Source organism: Antrostomus carolinensis, unplaced genomic scaffold (assembly GCF_000700745.2).
Source record: "Antrostomus carolinensis isolate BGI_N321 unplaced genomic scaffold, ASM70074v2 scaffold5106, whole genome shotgun sequence".
NCBI classification, from domain to species: domain Eukaryota; kingdom Metazoa; phylum Chordata; class Aves; order Caprimulgiformes; family Caprimulgidae; genus Antrostomus; species Antrostomus carolinensis.
The window spans coordinates 45,456-65,430 of NW_010323804.1; the positions used below are offsets into that span (position 1 = coordinate 45,456).

The window sequence follows — 19,975 nt, forward strand, 5'->3', positions numbered from 1 at the left end:
TGCCCATGGGGGACAGGAGATGGAACAGCCCCTTGGCAGAGCCAAATGCCCTTGGAGCTCATTCATTTCAATATTCCTTGCTCCCTTATATCTTGCGCTTGTAGACGGACAGAACACAAAGTCCTTCAACTTCCAGGGACAAAAATGCCAACATGGGGATGTTCTCAGTATTTCTCTCCTAACAAATCCCAGCTGAAACCAAAATGCAGCACTATTCTAGCTGCTAAAAAGAAACCAGCTCTGTCTCAGCTAAAAAGAAAAGACACCATCTCAGAGAGAGCCAACAGAAAAGTGTTGCCAAACATCAAAGGTAACAACTGTCAGAGCCAAATCAGCAACTCCCCCACTGGTATAGGAGCCTGGGGAGATGCTCTGGTGACCCTGGGATAAGAAAATTATTATTTCAGCCTCCTGCTTGTTGAACTCTGTCACAGATCAGCCTCCACTCATATTCACTTCAAGTTGTACAAACATGCCATGGAAAGCTGCTGCTTGCCTGCTACCGTTCTATTTTTAAAAGACTTGGATGTGCTTATACTTAAACTTTGCACGGGCTTCGTAGGCATTTCTCCTGCCAGAATAAATTACAGAGTGCATCATTCACCACATGCCCCAGCCTGTCACCTTGCTTGACAAACATGAAGGAGAATCTGTGTCCTGTAGTGCAGACAAGGATACATTTCCAGGAAAACCCAATTAGAAGCACATTTTTAAGAGCAACAGGCACAGTTATCACTCTAGGTGTAGACTTTGAGCAGACTGAGAAGGGATCTCTACTGATTCATCGCAGTTCTGCTCAAAAATCTTTGGTTTATCTGTAAGTTCATCAGTTAGATAACATATTCTATGAAATTAAGAGATGTGCTGTGCATCTTCCATCACTTGAATGACAATAGGGACAATTGCAGCAATGATGGCAAACATTCAAGTGAGCATCAGTGCAGACCACATTTTACTGGCGTTGGCTCTTGCTTGTAACTTGCAGGTAGTTTCACCACATAAACATTTCTAAATTTTGGATAAAATTTTTCTGGCTTTTACATTGGCCTGTGTAAAGTTAATGCTGGCCAGACTTTAAAAGCTAGAACCAAGAATTAACTTTTCAAATAGTTTTTTCAAGAGGTTAAAAAGCTCTGGGTGAATTCAGGGGGGGAAAGATTGAACTGCTTTGATCTCAAGACCAATGCCCGACAATAAATTTCTATGCATTTCTGTAAATTTAAAAAAAACCCCTCTGAATGCTAATTTGACCACTTAGTTATTTAATTAATGAGTTTAATTTTCCTAAGTGCTATAAGAACCATGATTATGAATCGATCCAGAAAAGATTACAGTGGCCATGTCACTAACAGCTGTCACATTAAGTAACGTTAAGTAATGATGTACAATATAGATGTTGAATAGTATCTTGATTTCTTAGTAACAATTGCATGTTGGATTTGGTTCATCTGATTTGTTTTATTGCTTTATGATATTTCTCATTATACTTTACATCCTGCTCTCTTCCATTGTAATAAGACTTCCAAGACTGTCTTTGAGAAAAATACTGGAATATTGCTTTTACTTTCGATTTTTTACACTGTGAAATCCAGACTAAGCCTCAAAATATGTGGTTTCCATTTGAGCTCAGCCTCCAACCTGTAGGATGGTTTTAGACCTCTTCTCTACATGGACAAATGGAAGAGAGTGCTTTGTATTGCAGATATATATATATATCTATCTATATATATAGATATATGCATACATATATTGCAGCTAATAGTCCAAATATGATTCTAGATTTGGAGAGAGATTTCTCCTATGTTTTTTCACTCTGTAATTCCATCACTATACAGATACAAGTGTATAGCTGACTCCACTTTTTGTTTCATAGAATCATAGAATGGTTTGGGTTGGAAGGGACGGTACAGATCATCCAGTTCCAACCCCCCCTGCCAGCAGCAGGGACACCTTCCACTAGACCAGGTTGCTCAAAACCTCATCCAACCTGACCTTGAACACTTCCTCTGGACTCACTCCAGTAGGTCCGTGTGCTTCTTGTGCTGGGGACCTCAGAACTGGACACAGGTGGGGTCTCAGGAGAGCGGAGCAGAGGGGCAGAATCCCCTCCCTTGACCTGCTGGCCACTCCGCTGGTGATGCAGCCCAGGACACGGTTATTGGCCTCTGGACTGTGAGCCTGAAGGTTTATTTACTTTTTAGATCTACATGTAACATTTTCTTCCCCTAAACTGCTGCCTGCTTAATGTCTGATTGAAGGTGACACACCAATATGTTGCTGGCAGAAAGCTGCCCCGCTTGTCCTTTGCTGTGGGTGGCACCTCCTGGCTGTAGCACGAAGTGAAGATGCCCATCATTTCTCTCCTCATCCACTTGCTGCCTGGCCTTGCGGTGATCATGCATCTAAACTTTTCACTGTTCATGCCATGGGAAAATTTAGAAGGGATTTTTCTAATTCCTTTTCAGCACCAGAATGTCCCTGGAGAAGCGTGTGCACCACAGCTCTCTTGCGCAGATATCAAACACCTCCATCCATGTTTGAAACCCAGCCGTACTATTTCCTACCCAGATTTTGGACTGCCATGAATGCAACTTCTCCAGCAATTTTGCATATAACATTTCTGCACTGGGTAAACTGCACAAAGGCAAAGAACAGATGAATTTAATTTTATTTCCAGTGTTTTTAAGGCTGGATTTGCAAGTTTCAGACACAGAGAGTTGCTCTTGGCAACGTTAAGCCATTTTCTTAAATGCATATATTAAAATAGAGCAATTGCTCTGTGTTGCAAAACATTTCACAATAGATTAATCAGGATGCGACACGGTATGTGAGGGGAAAATAACTGTGGCTGTTTCTCAAATGGAGGGGAAGCACATTTATGAAGAGTAGCATATGCCACTGTCTGATATTTAGGTTTTCCAAATCAACAGAAGCAAAAAGCTTAACATCTATACGATATAATCCTCCTGCTCTGCATCCAGAAGGCATGGAGAGCTCATTAAATATTTGACAACCACTCTGTGGTAATAGGACAAGACTAGGGTTTGGCTTTTTTTAAACTATTTTCAATCAGAAGCACTTATCGAATGCTTTTTCTGCTAATCTTTGCCATTTAAAATATAAAAATTGATGACCACTAATACTTTTTTTTAATATTTTATTATTAAAAATGCAGGTGGGATAAGAAATAAAGCTCACATCATTTGTTCCTCTAGTGTTCATGTACTGTTATCGTGTTATCTGTGTGATTGTGGAGAACTAATAAATGGAATTTCCCAAAGGAAAAATAATCGTATGAAACAGGGAAGAAACCTGGAGAGTGGCAATTTTTGAGATCTGTATCTAAATACAGGCTTCTTTAGTGCTTTCCCTAACGTAGACTTAAACTGCAGCTTCTCAGAGGCACTGAGGTTCCTGGCTGTGGATTAGGGCATATTTCTCATGGAAACCCCTGTTGCAGAGCAATGGTTCAGATTTCAGTCCTCTGCAATGCCGTAATAGGGAAAAACCAGAATAGATCCTTTCATTCCTTACGAGCTAACAGACACCATATATAACTTAAAAGAATTTTTACTACTATGATTTTTCTGGCTTTTCTATCACTTAGATTACTTAGGTGGGAAAACATTTAGACTGAGAAACCATTTTGTGAGCTGTTCTGATAAATCATTTTTACATAACAATCACTGAGTGCCCATCACCCTGTATCCTGACATTTAGGCTTGTATAAATTCGGTTAATGGCCACACATCTGTGCAAATTAATGTAGACCACCTCATTTCTACCCAGGGCAACCATAAGTGAGAGCTTCTCCACAGGAGTGTGTCCAGGATTAGTGAAGCTTAGTGCATTCTTAAAAGCAAAGCACAAACTTTTTGTTGTAAAGAGAGACCTTTTCTAACATCTTCCTGGTGAGCCCCCATTTTCTCCATCAATAGCATAGAAACTTCATTTGGAATGTGATTAAATTCTTTGTTTTCTGCTAAATCTCTATTTCCATTAAGTTTTGTGGTGTCAGAAGGACGCTGCTCTTCACTGTGAAGGAACTGGAGATGTGGTGCTGGGCTGACACACTGTCACAGTGCAATCCTGTGTCCTCTGTTTTGAATGTGTTGATGGGACACTGTCTTTAGAAAGTAGTGTTTTGCTAAACGTGTAGCTCTGATGTTAGTCTGGTGCTTTGTCACAAGATACGTGGCATTTCTAAGAGACTTTTGCCCTGCCAGGTCTGCAGACTAAGGCAGCTAGAAAAATACAAGTTTTGTGTTTAAGGAAGTTATATTACTTTGCATAAAATAATCAGATTTGATCAACAGATTAAAAGACGATATAAAATTGTTTCTTTTTTTTTTTACCTCCTATTGACAGGCATAAATGACTTCAGTTACCTGCACACCAACTGCTTTGAGCTATCCATTTATGTTGGCTGTGACAAGTATCCCCACGAGAGCGAGTTGCCTGAAGAATGGGAAAACAACCGCGAGTCCCTAATTGTTTTTATGGAACAGGTACTCACCAAAAAGAGTAACTTCTGAGTAACTTAATTACTCCTTTCAGATTGAAAGGAATTTAAGGTTTCTGATCTTTTTCTTGCATGACTAATTCCATGTTTATTGGTATTTATGATAGAAACCTTACCTATAAGCAATACTGGCACATCACTTCAGCCAGGCTGTTTTAACTTAGGAGGACAAACTAATGAAGCTTGTTAAAATCTGACATGAGTGCAGAGCTTGCTAGAAATGACTGCCATAAAAAAAAAAACCTCCTTACATCTGCTGCTTTATCTGCTTGTTTTATTTGTGTCTTGAATTTAATGCCTGAGGAATCCTAACAGAATTTGTAAGCTGGTTCAGAAGTAACTAATGCCTGGAAGGCTGATACTGGGTTAATGATATTTTAAAATTGTGTGAACCATAAAGTAGGAATAGAATGCACTTAATTCACATATGGAAGTAATTATTTGTTGTATCTTCCAAATGATAACACTGTTCATTGCTGTGTAATATTTATTTGTTTATTTGCTCAATAGGTCCATCGGGGCATCAAAGGCATAGTAAAAGATGTGCATGGGAAAGGAATCCCAAATGCTGTTATTTCAGTGGAAGGTGTAAACCATGACATTCGCACAGGTAAAAATAAATAAATAAATAAATAAGCCAAACTAAAAACATCAGTACAAATTAAAATATTTATTTAAAATAAACCCCAAAAACCCCTAAAAAACCAAACCAAAACACAGAGCCTCATTGCAACTTTGAACTGTTTTCTGAGAAAATTTCAACCCAGAGAATGACTTTCTAATATGTATATTATTTAAAAAACCACAAAAATGGCTATCTGCCTTGTCTTGATATATACCCAGAAACAGATATGTATATTCTAAGTAAACTTTAATGGCTTGGAAAGTAGTTATGGCACTAAATAAAGAACTGCTGTAAATAGAGACTAGCAATTACAGGATTAATAGTAATACCTGAAAATTGTTGTTGGCAGGTAGTGGGGTGGATAGCAACTAATGGCCATTGTGTTTGTGTAGGTGCTGTACCATGATTTAAGACACACTGTCTTCTTAAATGGAGAAACAGAGGGGATGTAACAAGGAGAGGAGTACGTGGAAAGAGATAGTGAAACAAGACATCAGGAGTCTTTAGTGATTACACTCAAAGTGCTGGTTGCAAGAGGTTACCAAGGTTTCTGTTGGTTGCTCATGGAAAAGTAGCAGCATGATGGATAATCAGATAAATCATATTGCTGTGTATTCTAGGTTTGGTTCAATATTAGGAATAGGAACACTAATTTAATGTATTTTTTAGATTCTGAGTCTTTCATTAGCTGCCACTTTCACTTGCTTTGCCACTAAGGTACAGTATGGCACCCTTTGATATGTAAACTGATTTCAGGCTATGGATTATCATAAACCTTTAGATAAGAGACTTCTAAACCTTTAATGTTTGCTAGAGCAGATTATCTAATTAGCTAATAATAAATCTTGGAATATCTAACTTAGTTTACATTAATTTTATTTCAGTGCTACTGTGTCTCTGTTGTAAAAGAAAACATTGCATGACAGATACTTAATTAGGCAATAATGATTCTGCCTTAAATATATCAAAATGGGACCGTTGGGAAATGATAGTGGGAATGGCCAAGTAAATGCAATGGGTGATTAATCTCCAGCTCTCACTACACTGGATTGCCACACGAAAGAAAAATCAACAGTATAAAGGCAGCAAACGTGCATATGGGAAGGAGTGCCGGTGGCACGTGTAATTATTGTGCAAGATCCCAGAATCCACTTTTTAATGCTCAGAGAATGTTGCAGCTATTTACTTCCAGACTTAGAGCTGAGCTTCTATGGCTCAAGGCCATCTGTAATTGTTAGTAAAAATAAAAGTGCTTACTTCATTCTTTTTAATTCTTTTTTTTTAATGAGACATGTTTAAGCTGACACTCTGTTTGGGAATCACTTTGTTAGATGGGAACATAAAAGTTCTATCTTATTTTGCATGATACAGATAACAATGTACGCCTCATTAGTGTTTGAAACTAGAGAATTTATGTTGGAGCCAAAAAGCTAAAATTACATGTATAACTCCAGAGAAAAAAGGCAAATTGTCAGCAGTCTTCTTTCATTTATACCTTTTTAAATGAAAAATGTATCCACTTAAACCTCTGAGGTGCCTTGATATAAAAATAGACCAACCAGGAGAATTATGGCCACTATTTCTATTCATAGAACTTTTGTTTAAAGCGAGCTGGGCTGTAAGGTATCTCCTATTTCTTTAATACATTAATGTGTTTGACTACCCTGTAGAGCCAGACAAAAATTGTCCCTAAAGACCTTCTAATAACATTTAGTTGTTAGACAAAATTTCTCTGCTTCTTCTTGTGTCCTTCACTTTCTCTTGGACGTACAATATATCTTATGGGAAAAGAAGGTTGCTGACACTAAGCTAACAATATTAATGGGCTAATTGAAGTCATTGATTCTGAGAGTAAGAGCTTTGTGGATAATTATTCCATTTTCTCTTGATGCAGATGTAACTATTGATTAAGTCTGAGCGATTTCATGTTGTTACGGTTAGATGTGAACTGTGCTCGATGAGATAACCTTTGGAAAAGAGTTCATCAACTGGGTGAACAAATGCACCTCGACACCTTTTTTCTTAATGGTGCAGAGGCAGTTTTGTGAGTTGCTTCCTGTAATTGCACATTTTCGAAATTTCAAAGCAAATCTTGATGAAAGAATATATGGTTTCTTACCAATGAAACACTTGTGTATCACAGCCTGTACTAGAGTTCAAAGACAGATGCACATTTCTGTCTGATTTTTAGAATAAAATGTAATTACAGTGTCCAGAGAGATTTTTATGAATATTTTGGTAAGTTTTATACAATTTCAGTATACATTCTGTAACTAAACCCAAAGGATTTGAAGTAACATTTAGTAATATTTAATAACATCACTCTAAGTTAAGCATAATTCTGATATTCTAACTCTTCAACCTCATTCCTGGCTGCCTGTTCAGTAGAGAAAATTTAGGTTTTAGTTGTTAGATGCATTGGGTGTGCAAAACTATGGCTAGCTTTTCCAGAGAGCCTTTTGTAGGTAACAAAACATTAGGATAGATTTTTATAATGTATTTAAATTAGTAAAATTTGGTACTTTTAATTGAAACTATGGCACTTAATCTTAGCAAAGTTCAGTCCTATCAGGTTCAAAGAATGTTCCTCTTAATTGAAGTGTTTATGGAGTCATCTGATACATTTGGTTTATAATAATAAAGTATTTATATTTTTATGCGTTGGGGTATTTTACCTAAGCAGACATGGAAATTCTTTCCCAGACCCAACAGGAAGAAATAGATGTAGTCTGCCTCCAGCTTGCTTCCACTGGAGCCTATTCTTTTAGCAAACCTATTATTTACTGAATTTATCTGTATTTTTAATTGTGTTTCTCTTGCCATCTGCTCTGAAATTTTTTATCTATTGCATTTAATCTGATTTTTGAAAAAAAATCCCCTTTTAGTCTGGTATTAAATTCTGGGTTAATGACAGCTGACAGAAATACTAATGTCTACTTTCTTGTAAATGGAAAGGAGATAAAGTAATATCCAGCTTTGTAATAATTTCCTGGTGGTGTGTGAATGCATAGATTTTTTTTTTTTCCTGACCTTGTGTGCAGGGTTGTGATGAACTCTCTGTTAAATGTGTCAGAAAAATGTGGGTCAGTTTTGAAGTCCATGGGCTAAAGCCAGGCTCTGAGCAGGGATGCGTTCACAGCCAGCATGGGGTGATCCGTAGCCTTTTGCCAGCCCTGTAGTATCACCAGAGCATTCACAGCTAAAAATGAGCCCTTAGGGATAAATTCAAGAAACCTGGGCAACTTATGTTTTGTGTTTTGGTTGAGGTGCCAACTGACCCACTAGTAAGGGAGAACTGAATGAAGAGCTTCTCGGAGAACCCTTCCTAAAAATGCCTGAGTCCTGAGAAACAGAAAATCTGGACCTTGGTCATCACCTCAAGTGGGGTCAAACTGGCTGAAAGAAAACCCTGAGCAAGCTGATGTGCAAGAATTAACCTGATCTGGTGTGCTTCTTGCACACATTTACCCTTAGATTCACAGACTGTAATATCAGGCTATAGTTGATAATTGCTGTTTTACTGATGCTTGTTTTTTGCAAATATGTTCCCTATTTTAGCCAGCCCTAAATTAAAGTCATATTTCTTTAAACAGAGGCTAGCTAGGCTGATCTTTTCCCCCAATGTAATATTTTTATCCAAGTCATCTTTTGTTTTTGCAACACACCTCAAGTAACCCAAGGGTAATGACAGTAAGGCTTGTTGATTCTTATCAGCGCTAAAAAACCCCAACTCCTCTTCATCCAAGAGATGTTTCATTTCTGTTTATATATAGAATTGCATAGTTGAGTAGGCAATTTCATTCCACAGTGGGTTTTCCCAGGATAGAGTGCAAAAATAAGTTTAGATATTAGTGCTTCACCTTTTTCAGTCCACAGCAAAGCATACTTGCTAGTTAAAACAGTATTTAAAAAGATGTCTAAAACTCCTTAGGTATATTTGGGTAATCTGAGATCATTTACGTGAAAAATAAGAAGAAAATTGAAATTCCTGATTCAATGAGGTGTTAAAATACTTCTTAGTTTATGCATGAGTAGTTTCATTGATTATAGGAACTCTGTTCAGGCACTTAGGGGTAAGCAAGTGGATAAGTATCCTGATTAATTGTAGTTTGTAGTAAAATTAGTGTAATGAAACTCAATGTCAGATTTTATGGAAGGGAATATTTACTTAGATCTCTTAAGTGAGTTGACATTATGCATTCACACACTTGGCCTACTAGGTAGGACCAAAACACGTGTGTCCAGGCAGTCTGGCTGGGATCATGAGTATGATGTGGGTACCCCACTGGAGCTTCTCTTGATTGTTTAGTTAGAATTAGTTTGGGGAAAGTCTTTTATACCCTTTAAGAATCACCAACAGTTACAAGGTGGTCCTTTGCCTCAAGATCTTCCTGACTTGGACTGACAAAAATCTTAAGCCAGATTGAAGCCCGTTGTCCTGTTTTCCATCATTTGGAAAACATTTTTGAGGTATATTTTCCTCTAGGGTTGGCAGGACGAGGAGGGAGTACATGTGATGGGAAGCAACCTCATTGACATTCTCCTGGTGTGAGGATGCAGGGCTGCTTCCTGTGTTCTCATTTTATCCCTGGGCAGGCATTTTGTTTTCTCATAAACAACATGTTCCTTAAAGAGAAAAGGCCACTGACCCGAAAACCATCTCTTTTCCTACCAGGAGCTGATGGGGATTACTGGCGTCTTCTCAACCCAGGGGAATACGTGGTAGGCGTGAAGGCGGAAGGCTACACCGCCGCCACCAAGACCTGCGAAGTTGGCTATGACATGGGAGCTACTCAGTGCGACTTCACCATCTCCAAAACCAACTTGGCAAGAATCAAGGAGATCATGAAGAAGTTTGGGAAGCAACCAATCAGCATGTCTGTCCGGCGGCTCAGGCAGAGGTCTCGGCAGTGGCAACAGCAGCGATAGACCTCAACCTGGCAGCCCGCTGTGTCCATGAGCTCTGCTTCTATCAGCCTGGCAGTAGTTGTAGTAAGAGTTACGTAGCCCGTCTCTTCATACATATTTCTCTGCACGAGGCCTTTCTGTTAGTGGAGCTGGGTGAATAGTGGGGTTTTTCAGTTCGGTGAAAAATCAGAAACAAAATTCAAGTTGAACAAAAGTAAGCCCCGGGTTGGGAGGAGAGGTAGGAAGAATGTAGAAAGATGTTTTGAGTTAAACTGGAGTGAAAGTTTTTGCTTGTTGGGTTATTTAATCCTTTGTAAATCTGTTTTCTTTAAAAATAGAAAAAAAAAACCAAGAAAAAAAAACAGATACTTATAAAGAAGAAGTGTTTTGAATTAAAAACTGAAAAATGTTGTTTCTAAAGTATAAAATTGGTATATTTTTGCAAATTGAAAAAAGTTTTGAAATTCTTCAGGTTTTATTCTCATATAGGAAGAAAGCTGAGAGGGGACAACTTCTGCTGAATATCATTAAAATTTGCATCAAAATTTCAGTTCCCCTCTCCCTGAAAATCCACCTTTTGACAAGCACCGCAATATTTGGGGAAAAAAAAACCTGAAGTGAATAACTCACCTTAGCTTTCCTGCTTGGGTTCTTTATATTTAAAGATATTTTGTGATTCTGGAGTTTAATGCCAGGAGTGGTTTTCTTCTTTAGCTTTTTGAGGCTGCCTTTTTAATCCGTGAACTAAACCTAAAGAAAATGGCATGGGATCAGGACCGCTGCAGCACTGTGGCACGGCACCCCTTCTCTAACCTGGGAAGACCTGAAACAAAGCTTTTTCTGTGGATACAGCTAGTGGGATCATGTGTATGAGAGGAGAGGTTTGGTCAGTGGCATGTGCCTAGATCACAAGTCCACTGATAAAGCATCTATTTTCTTGATTTTTGGTCTGCCTATAAGTGCCTTTTATGCTTATCCGCACCTTGTGGTACTGTCTTCCATGACACAAGGGATTTCATATCCTTCTGCATGGTCTGCTCATCTTGCCACCGTAGCTGCTGCTGCTTTTCTGGCCTTACAACTCTATGGGAGCAGAATTTGTTTGTTATTATTGGCTTTTAAGTAACAAAATTGTACAGCAAGATGGGATTGAGGTTCAGGAAAGCTGCAGATCAGATCTAGGAAAGAATGGACTAAATAAACACTAGTCAAGCTATCAGCTGGTGAAAATCAACTTAGCTCCATTAGCTGGAATGTTTTGACCTTAATTATATCAAATGAAGGGCCAGCTGTATGATTTTAGCCAGTCAAAAACCTGTGGCTAAATAAACATCTCTTACTATGCTTGGTAGAAAGACTGCGGCGTATGTTTCCAAATACAGTTCTGTTTGAAACATTTTAATTGCTATTACAGTTTTTGCCTTTTTGATATGATTCTTGGAACAGACATTCATCAGAGTATCATTCAAAACTGAGGAAAAATGAAGTGCAAGTAGAAAACTTACTGTAAAAATACCACATGCCATCTGTACTAAATCTCCTTTTTCTTATCAATAAAACTTGTAAAGACACAAGAGGCAAAAGATTGCAGAATGAATAATAGAATCATGAACCCTTGCATAATAAACAGTCACATTCTTAAATTTCTCTGACTATTTCAGCCCATGCTTGTTCTGCAGATACTGTTAAATGACAGCAATTTATTTGGCAGCAAGGACTCAAAGAAAATAGAAGAGTGCATACATCATTTTCTACAACTGAAATTATGGAACTCCAGCTCCCAGTCAGCATCATTAAAATTAAATAATAGAGGTAAACAAATAATTCAATCGTTACATTAGCATTTGGAATTATATTTTACTTAATGCACTCTATTTGCCACCCTTACAACATTCTGTATAACATATATTTTTTATATAGCAAATGTAACAGCAAAGTTGTCAAGAAGGGTGTTTTTTGGCAACAAAGAAGGGACTAGTGATGTCTTTGTGCAGGTAGCAATGTGAAATAGTTTTGGAATATGAAGTAATGACAGCAGACAATTTATTAGCAGTTTAGTTTGGCTTGTTCATTGGCATATGTAGATTTTGTTATCACCACAATAGATCAGGGCCATACGTGACTTTTTGTGTTATGAACGGATGGAGTTTCTTAGGTGGCTTCTCTCTGGAGTCCCACCAAGGCTAACCAGTCATCTCTCTGGGGGTTGTTGGCATGCACAGGCAAACAAGGAACTAACTAACCAAATTTAAATCACTCTGATAATCACATTGAAGGTGGTAACTACTATCTTAGTCCTGGCAGGTCAGTTCTTTCTACCTTGAAATAACGTTTCAGGCTGTTTTGAGATTTACCTTACAAACCTAGAGGTCCTTATGCTCTATTCTCAGGTATGAAGTTATCTTGATGAGAAGTTATTTTTTATTTAATAGCAAGAAGTGGATTTGATGAGAAATTCTTTGATGTCTAGTAGCTAAACTTAGATGGAGTCTGATTGCTGAAGACCTCAGTAACACCAGATGCTGAAGACAGTGGCCTTGGTGCTCTTTACTGGCCATGACTAGTGCTTACACATACTTGGGCACAGCAAAACTGTGACCAATGCAGGTGACCTTACTCCATTTTAATCCAGGCATTACTAAATAAATGGCCTAATAGCTGTCAAGTGTACTTGTCTGTGCAATTATTTTCTGATTGTCCAGCACCTTTATACTGGAAAAAAACTCTAGGTCAAAGGAATTTTATGACTAACTTCAGGTGTGTGAATATCTCATCCTGAGATAAGATGCTTGTATCTGTCCTGAATATAATAATACTGAACTGATGTGTGCCCTATTTACTTGCTATAGTTATGCACTTAGGAGTTAAAAAGTTAATTTCCTTTGAAATACATAACTCTGCTATTTAATTTTTAGATAGATCCAAACCCCAAACAAATAAATCTGAATACCAGTGTTTTCTATTTGTCTGCCTTTTCCACATCTTTAGAACAGGTAATTTTTTCTAAATCTCTTTTCCTTCTAGTGTTGCAGAAAAATAGGGAACCCTGCAGAAAGGAAAAGAAATAAAACTTGAAGATGGATACGCTCCTTTTATAATTACAGATCCATATTAACAGCTACTTATATGAGGACTTTGCTAAACTTTGATCATCCCTGATATAAAAGAAAAAAAATAGAATCCCTTCCAAGCAATAAGAAATTCAGCTGCACAATCTCGTTCACACAGTAAAGGTTAAACAAATAAAAGGTTGAAACAGGACATATTCCGCTCTCCTTGATAATACCAGCCATCAGTCATCAGTCATCTGCTCCCATGCAGAGCTCTGATAATCATAAAACACAGTGGGAACTGACTGGTTTCTCCTTGGCTATCAATGTCACACTCTCCAGCTATTCAGTTTTTATCTGTTTAATTATCATAATTTTGATTACTCCATATCTCAGGTTTTCTAGTCCATTTTCATAACTACAACGACATTAACCTGTCAAAGACAGATCTCAGTATCTTCAAATCAGCTTGGGAATGCTGAAGCCAATAAAACTGCGTCTACTAAAACTATATCTACTTACACATGTTGGTATGACTGTAGAGAATCTTGGTAATCTTTAATCCAAATTTAATCTGCTGACACCAGAAGACTGTTAGGAGTATCTGAGTGTCCCTTTTATTAGGAGGTTGAGCTCTGTGTGGGTAAAACACACTGATAAAAATGAATGTAAATTAAGTTACTGGCTATGCTGGTGAAGAAATGCAATTTTTCATTGGATATTTTAAGCCTGTCACATATTGTCAGTTTCTGTCACCAACTACTTTCCTATCTTTTACCCATGTATCGTTGTGTTTTTTCCCTCTAACTTCAGCTCATTATTTTCAGTGAATATGGGACACTTTCCCAAAGTGTGGATTTCAGCAGTCAGTGCTGGAGTTATACAGACAGATGTACTTGCCTCTTTCATCATACTGTGATAGGTGGTTGACCTTTTTGAGAAATACTGGAACAGAGATGAGTTAACTTGAAACTGGGTACAAGTGGTTTCAGAACAATGGTTTTCACTAGATAACCTTTAAAAATAAGTATACATTTGCCACGGGTCTGAAAATGCTTGAGTTTAGAGGCAGAAGTTTAGGCAGTGAACATAAAGGTACTTTATAGATACATGTTTACATATTTAATCTGCCTGTTCAGTTCTATGAGTGCCTTTAATCATCTGCTAAAGTGCCAGGATCAGAGAGGTTAAATCCGTTTTCCCCTCCTGTGTCTGGTGGTTGAACAGACTGGATTAAACAATATCCCACAGTTTTCTGCTCAAGCTACTTTGCTTCACTCTCTACTAAACTGATCTTCAGAGACTTTTCAAGCACTTACCTCTCCCCATGAGCCAGGCTCCCAGATGAAGGTCCAACCTTGATCTGTGAAGGTCATCAGAGCACAGCCAGAGCACCAGCATCGCATCTGGAGATGGCACTTGTGCTGTCAAGGTGCATCCACACTTTTGAAAGTGTGGGGGTTGTTAGCAAAATACTTCAAAGAAGGATTGCACTCCTCTTCAAATGCCTACTCTTTTAGCTTAATACTATTCTAAGAGGTGGGGGCAATTTAGGAAGCTCTATTTTCCTGATCAGGACATAGGTAAGGAAAGAGTTGAAGGACTGATGAAGAGCAAATGTTGAAAAAAAATAAGCCAAAATGACAGCTCCATAAGCAATGTTTTGCATTTATGAAGACTTTATGAAGAAGTTATAGATGTATTTAGAGTTGTCTTGCAACACCTATGAATTCCATAGGAAAATAAGTGGTTTTCCCCAGTGGCTTAATAATAATAATCCCACCCTTCACTCCATACTGAGGGATTGCAATGTCCAGCATAGACTGGGGTTGAAAGCAGCTGAAGGATGCGGTCTCAGAGGGTAAAGCATCAATGTGCACAGTGATTTTCGAGGCCAGACAAAGGTATATGGAAGAGGACATATACAGATCTAAAGAAATATATAAACATAGAGACTCAGCATGTAGCTTCAAGCATGGCAGCTTGGTAAGTGCCCATATGGAGGAAACCCAACCACACTTGTGATTAAAAAGGGGCTGTTCCATGAGACAACCAACCAACTAAAAAAACCAACCAAAGCAACACTTTGCTTTTTGCAATCAAAATCCTCCTCTGCGTGTTTTAAATAATATTTATGAATAATAATACCAAATCACAATTATGAACAGCAAGCTTTCTCTTCTCTTTTGAATGCTTTTCCATTCCAAATCTGTACTGTATATTTTGAAATTCTGATGTTGTTTAGAGAAAGCAATTAGTAACAATTCCCACCTAGTATTATATGAATTATTCTACTCATTAACTCCACTTAATTTGCAGCATCTGCTTTCTAGGATTCAATACACCACTTGTGTCAACAGCACAATCATTTTTATTAACTCTGTACTATCCCATGAGCAACAAAAAAGAGCATTCAGAATAAACCATCATTTAAAGATCTAACACAATCCAGCCAGCCTTATTGTCAGCAAGTAGAAATATGAAGAATTGAATGACTTTTTGAGGTTCAGATGGGACAGAAATTCAATACCTGGGTTAATAAGGATCAAAGGCAGCATAATCTCACTTGAATAGACCAGGGGGATTTACATTTGAGATCTATTTCTTACAACAAGCATCTAGATTTGATTACATGGCTTCTGGGGCTTTTTTTATTGTGAAAGGTGTTAAAATCATATTCATATTTATTAGAGTTTTGAGTCTTCTAACTCCTAGGTAAATGCAATCATGCATTTGGTTGTCCCCTTGTGGCATGCTACAGCTCTGACCCAGCTCACTAATCACCTGCTGTTGACTCCAAGGTTGGATCAGGCTCTCACAAGTACAACTGGTGAATTTACAATACAATCTGGAAAGGAATGGATAGTGAATGGAAAAACAGACTCTGCTTCTATGAGCTACCCTGCATCTGCCTAAATGCAAAGTTTATTTTTCTATGTTTGGCTAATGAATGGTATCTCATGCCACTGTAACAGTTACAGTGGTTTCTGTAACAAACATCATAGTTTCTGGGAACATTTCCACTCTCTATGGTTGCCCTGAAGGACCAAGACCATCAAGTCAAGAGCTCCACCAGAAACAAAAAAGTAAGCTGTTAAACCTACCTATTCAGTTTAACTCTAAACAGTTTTCTGTTTTTTGTTGCTATATTGACATTTATAAATATGGGTTTTGAGTGTTAGAACTTTGAGAGTTATTCTTCAGAGACATATGGTATCTGGTTTTACTGAAATTTCACAGCAGTGTTTCCTCACACACTTTATACCACTTTTGCCCTGAAAAGGTCATCAAGGATCAGTTTAATGACTCAAATTGACTGTAAATTTGAGTACTGATGATACTATATTGTCAATAACTAAGCCACCTTCAGCAGTAAGTGATGTGGAGAATATACAGGATTTGGAGAAAATACAACATTATAAAATCAGTTTCTTGCTAATGAAAAAGTTCATACAAATTAATTGATAAATTTCTATCTTGGCTTCCGAAATGATCTGTCATTCTTAGAGCAGTATGAGTCTCCAGAGAGTACTTTTCAGATTATCACATTCTTTAGATGTATTATTAATTCCTTGACTGCTGGATGATTTGCCATTAGCAGACTGAAAATCAATGTAATAAGTGCTTGAGAATGATGAGGTTTCACCTGGCCACTTGCTTGGTGACTTACTGGTACTCATTCTGGGGACAATAATAAAGAGCAAACTTTCCCCATTTTTGAAAATGCACTATTAATGTTGATTGAAGAGAAATACTGTGACCAGGTCTGCACAAAATGTAAATCAATAGAGCTTCCCTGGAACTCATCCTTGTAATCTGCAGGGAAATTGTTAGCTTCTTAGGTCTAGTGTTTGGGAAATGAGAACAGAAATAGTGTGAGATTGGGGTGGGGAGAAAGATAACCACTTTTTCAGAGAAAAGCTGAAGCATGGAAAAGAGGATTCATGTTGAAAGCTTCTACTCACTTATTTGTCCTGAAAAATCCTCCCTGATCATGTCTATTCTTCAGTTTTCAAATAATCTTTTTTGAAGCACTCAGTGAGATGACCAACAAGGAAGAGCCTAAAAGGTAATATTTGAAGATTTCCAGTCCAAACCAGAGAGTTCAGAAGCAGATGCTGGCATATTTTATTTTTCCCCAAAAGTTTATAACTCTAATTTTTCAAATAACAGAATATTACTCTGAATTTTAGTATCTGGCAAGAAGGAGAAGACTGAGTAGTTTTAACACCAAGGCACCTGGAAGTGAGCTGATAAAAACTCAAGGTGGGAAATGGGATGGTCAAAGATTACTTCATTGAGTTTATGTTTTAACATGAGTGTCATGTTTGGTGTGAAGAAGGAAATGGTGTTATACCCTTTTCATAACATGAAGATGCACAGTCAGTGGAGTACGTGTGAAATAAGCCAAACCAGGACTCTGTTCACCTCCAGTTATCCAGAGTATTTGGCCCATACGAGGCACAGACACAGCTCTGAATCATCAGTCTTCCATAACAGAGAATCTGGAGAGGTGTTGAGTTTCTAGAAAGTTATTATAGAAGTATCATGAACTGCTGACATGTTGAAATGATCCATTCCCAATTTAAAATAAAATAAATATTTGTTATTAGGGGGGGCAAAAAATAAATTCTGGAGGGGGAGGAAGGAGCACATAAGGATGTTAAAAATAATAGAGTAGAAATGAGTCTCTCTGACCCACAACAATATCGGGGTGTGTGTTTATGTGCCTTGCGTGGGCACGTTGTATATATTTCACATGTTTACTTGCAGTAGACACAAGCAATTATGAAGACAGGCAGCCCTGAGGGGGCATCAACATTGCAGAGCTGCCAATTGTTTGACATTAGAAAAACCAAACTGTACGAATGTAGCCTTGTTGTAGTAACAATAATAGCAGAGTGTAGGAGTCTGTAGTACTTACCAACTTTCCTGATTATACCTCGTTGAATTTGTTTGAGCGATGAAACTGCAGCCTAAGAACTCATGGTGCAAAATAATGGTCTTAACATTGCTCGAAAAAAGAAAAAAGAAGCAAAAAAAGAAAAACAAAAACCATTCTGCTGAAGAAAACCCCAGAGTCTCCTGTGACTTTTGTATCTGAAAATGCTACTTTGAAATATTTAGGAACTTGGTCATGTTTTCATATGAGTCAGGTTATAAAGAGGATTTAGAGAGGACACAAAAACAAATGCTCATCTGTTGAAACCATATCAAACCTACTGACACCAAGATAAAATTGCCCAGCCACTTTCTCACTGCATCACTATCATTTGGTAGACTTCCTTATCAGTAATTTAAAGCCACTGGCCATGGCATGCCAAGAGTTAGTCTTTATCCAACTCCTACTGTGAAAGTATGATGGTTTTCTACATCAAAATTTGTGACCCGTCCCCACTTGAATGTTTCTAGAAGATCAAACACATTGTGGGTGCTGCTGTAAACAAACTATTATAAAAATATGTAATTTGAGCTCTGCTAAAATGCTGCCAACACTAGTATTTACACTACAGAACTTCCTGGATGAATCTCAGCTTTTAGGTTGTTTTTTTTGTTTGTTTTTTTAAATAAATACATTTCTAGCCTTCAGAGATGTAGAAGAAAGCCAAAGATTAGAAGTTTACAAGGATCTGGAGAAACCACGTCCAAATATCAATGTCCTCAATTATATTTTCCCATTAATTTCATTATTTTTAAGCTGAACTCATGACTACATGAGCCAGACTTAAAATTTTAAGACATTGACTTGGTAACGATTATGAGGATATTTTGATTTTTGACTTGTTGCTTCCTAAGACTGTTTTTCTTATAGGAATTGTATGTTTAACATTAACATTGAGTTTATAAGAACATGTTCTGTATCTAGATCACTTTAATCACAGTACCTACAGAACCCTGTCAACTTTGCCTCTTCCTTCTTCAAGTTGTATGCACCATACCTTAAGCATTAAGCATTCACCTCCTAGAGACAGACCCATAGTCTAAGTCACTGCTGAAAATCACCCTGTTTTGGTGGAAAAAAAAAGGTTTGTAATGGCATTCTGCTGGCAAAAGGGAGAAATGGAGAACAGTGACAGTCCTGAAAGAAATAAATATCACATTAAGGAGGTGAGGGGACCCATGTGGATAAATGGCACATCCAGCATTGCATGTTTATTGTGATTTGTTCAGAAAACTCCTTGAGGTTCAGCCGTAACTGCTTCCCTTCATCAACTAACCTTCTCAGAAGCTGATCACTTGTTTGTGATGGTGTAGATGACCATGAAAGAAACAGTGTAAGGGGCAAGGAAATAACAAGAGAAAGTCTGAAACACATTGACAGTACATTCATGCAAAACATCCTAGAGGGAGATGGAGTGAGAGAGAAGAGACTTGGGAGCAAGAAAAGAGTGTCTGTTTCTCATTCCTTCAGGTAAACAGTACTTTATGTACAAATAAACCGAGGAGCATCACCAGTGCTTGTCTATAAGATTTTTTTCCTTATGAAGGCAAAGAGGAAGGGGAGGGGATGGTGGCAGCAGCATTCACAGCAGTGTTTGGGTTTGTTTGGGTTTTTTTTCAGTTCACTGATATGTTGTTCCAAAGGCACAATTTTCAAAATTCTGCAGGCTAAATTAACTTTAACAAAACACATATCTGCATGTTATACACAAATGCATTTTAAAAAAGCTAGGAGACTAATTCTAGAACAGTACTGTATTTCTTTTGTAGAAATTCAGAGAGGGCATTCCTAAATAGAAAACGTCCTCAAATTTATGGAGCCTTGCAAATACCCCATATGCAAGCACATTTCTATCTGCAAGGCAAAAAACCCTGAGTTTTAGAAACCTTAATATAAAAAAATGTTAAACAATTTTAAAATCAAACAAT

At 37.7% G+C, this 19,975-nt stretch overlaps 1 protein-coding gene across 1 annotated transcript in view; it reads left to right on the plus strand.

Annotated features, from left to right (window-relative positions):
* LOC104527068 (inactive carboxypeptidase-like protein X2) overlaps positions 1 to 10,076 on the plus strand; it is a gene marked incomplete at its 5' end in the record, with an annotated part of 50,068 nt that extends 39,992 nt beyond the window's left edge. Inside the window, 3 exons of the mRNA XM_010170686.1 lie at positions 4,369 to 4,508; positions 5,033 to 5,132; positions 9,823 to 10,076. Coding sequence (XP_010168988.1) covers positions 4,369 to 4,508; positions 5,033 to 5,132; positions 9,823 to 10,076 — 494 coding nt within the window. The remainder of the gene's footprint in view (positions 1 to 4,368; positions 4,509 to 5,032; positions 5,133 to 9,822) is intronic.
* Between the last annotated feature and the right edge of the window lie 9,899 nt (positions 10,077 to 19,975).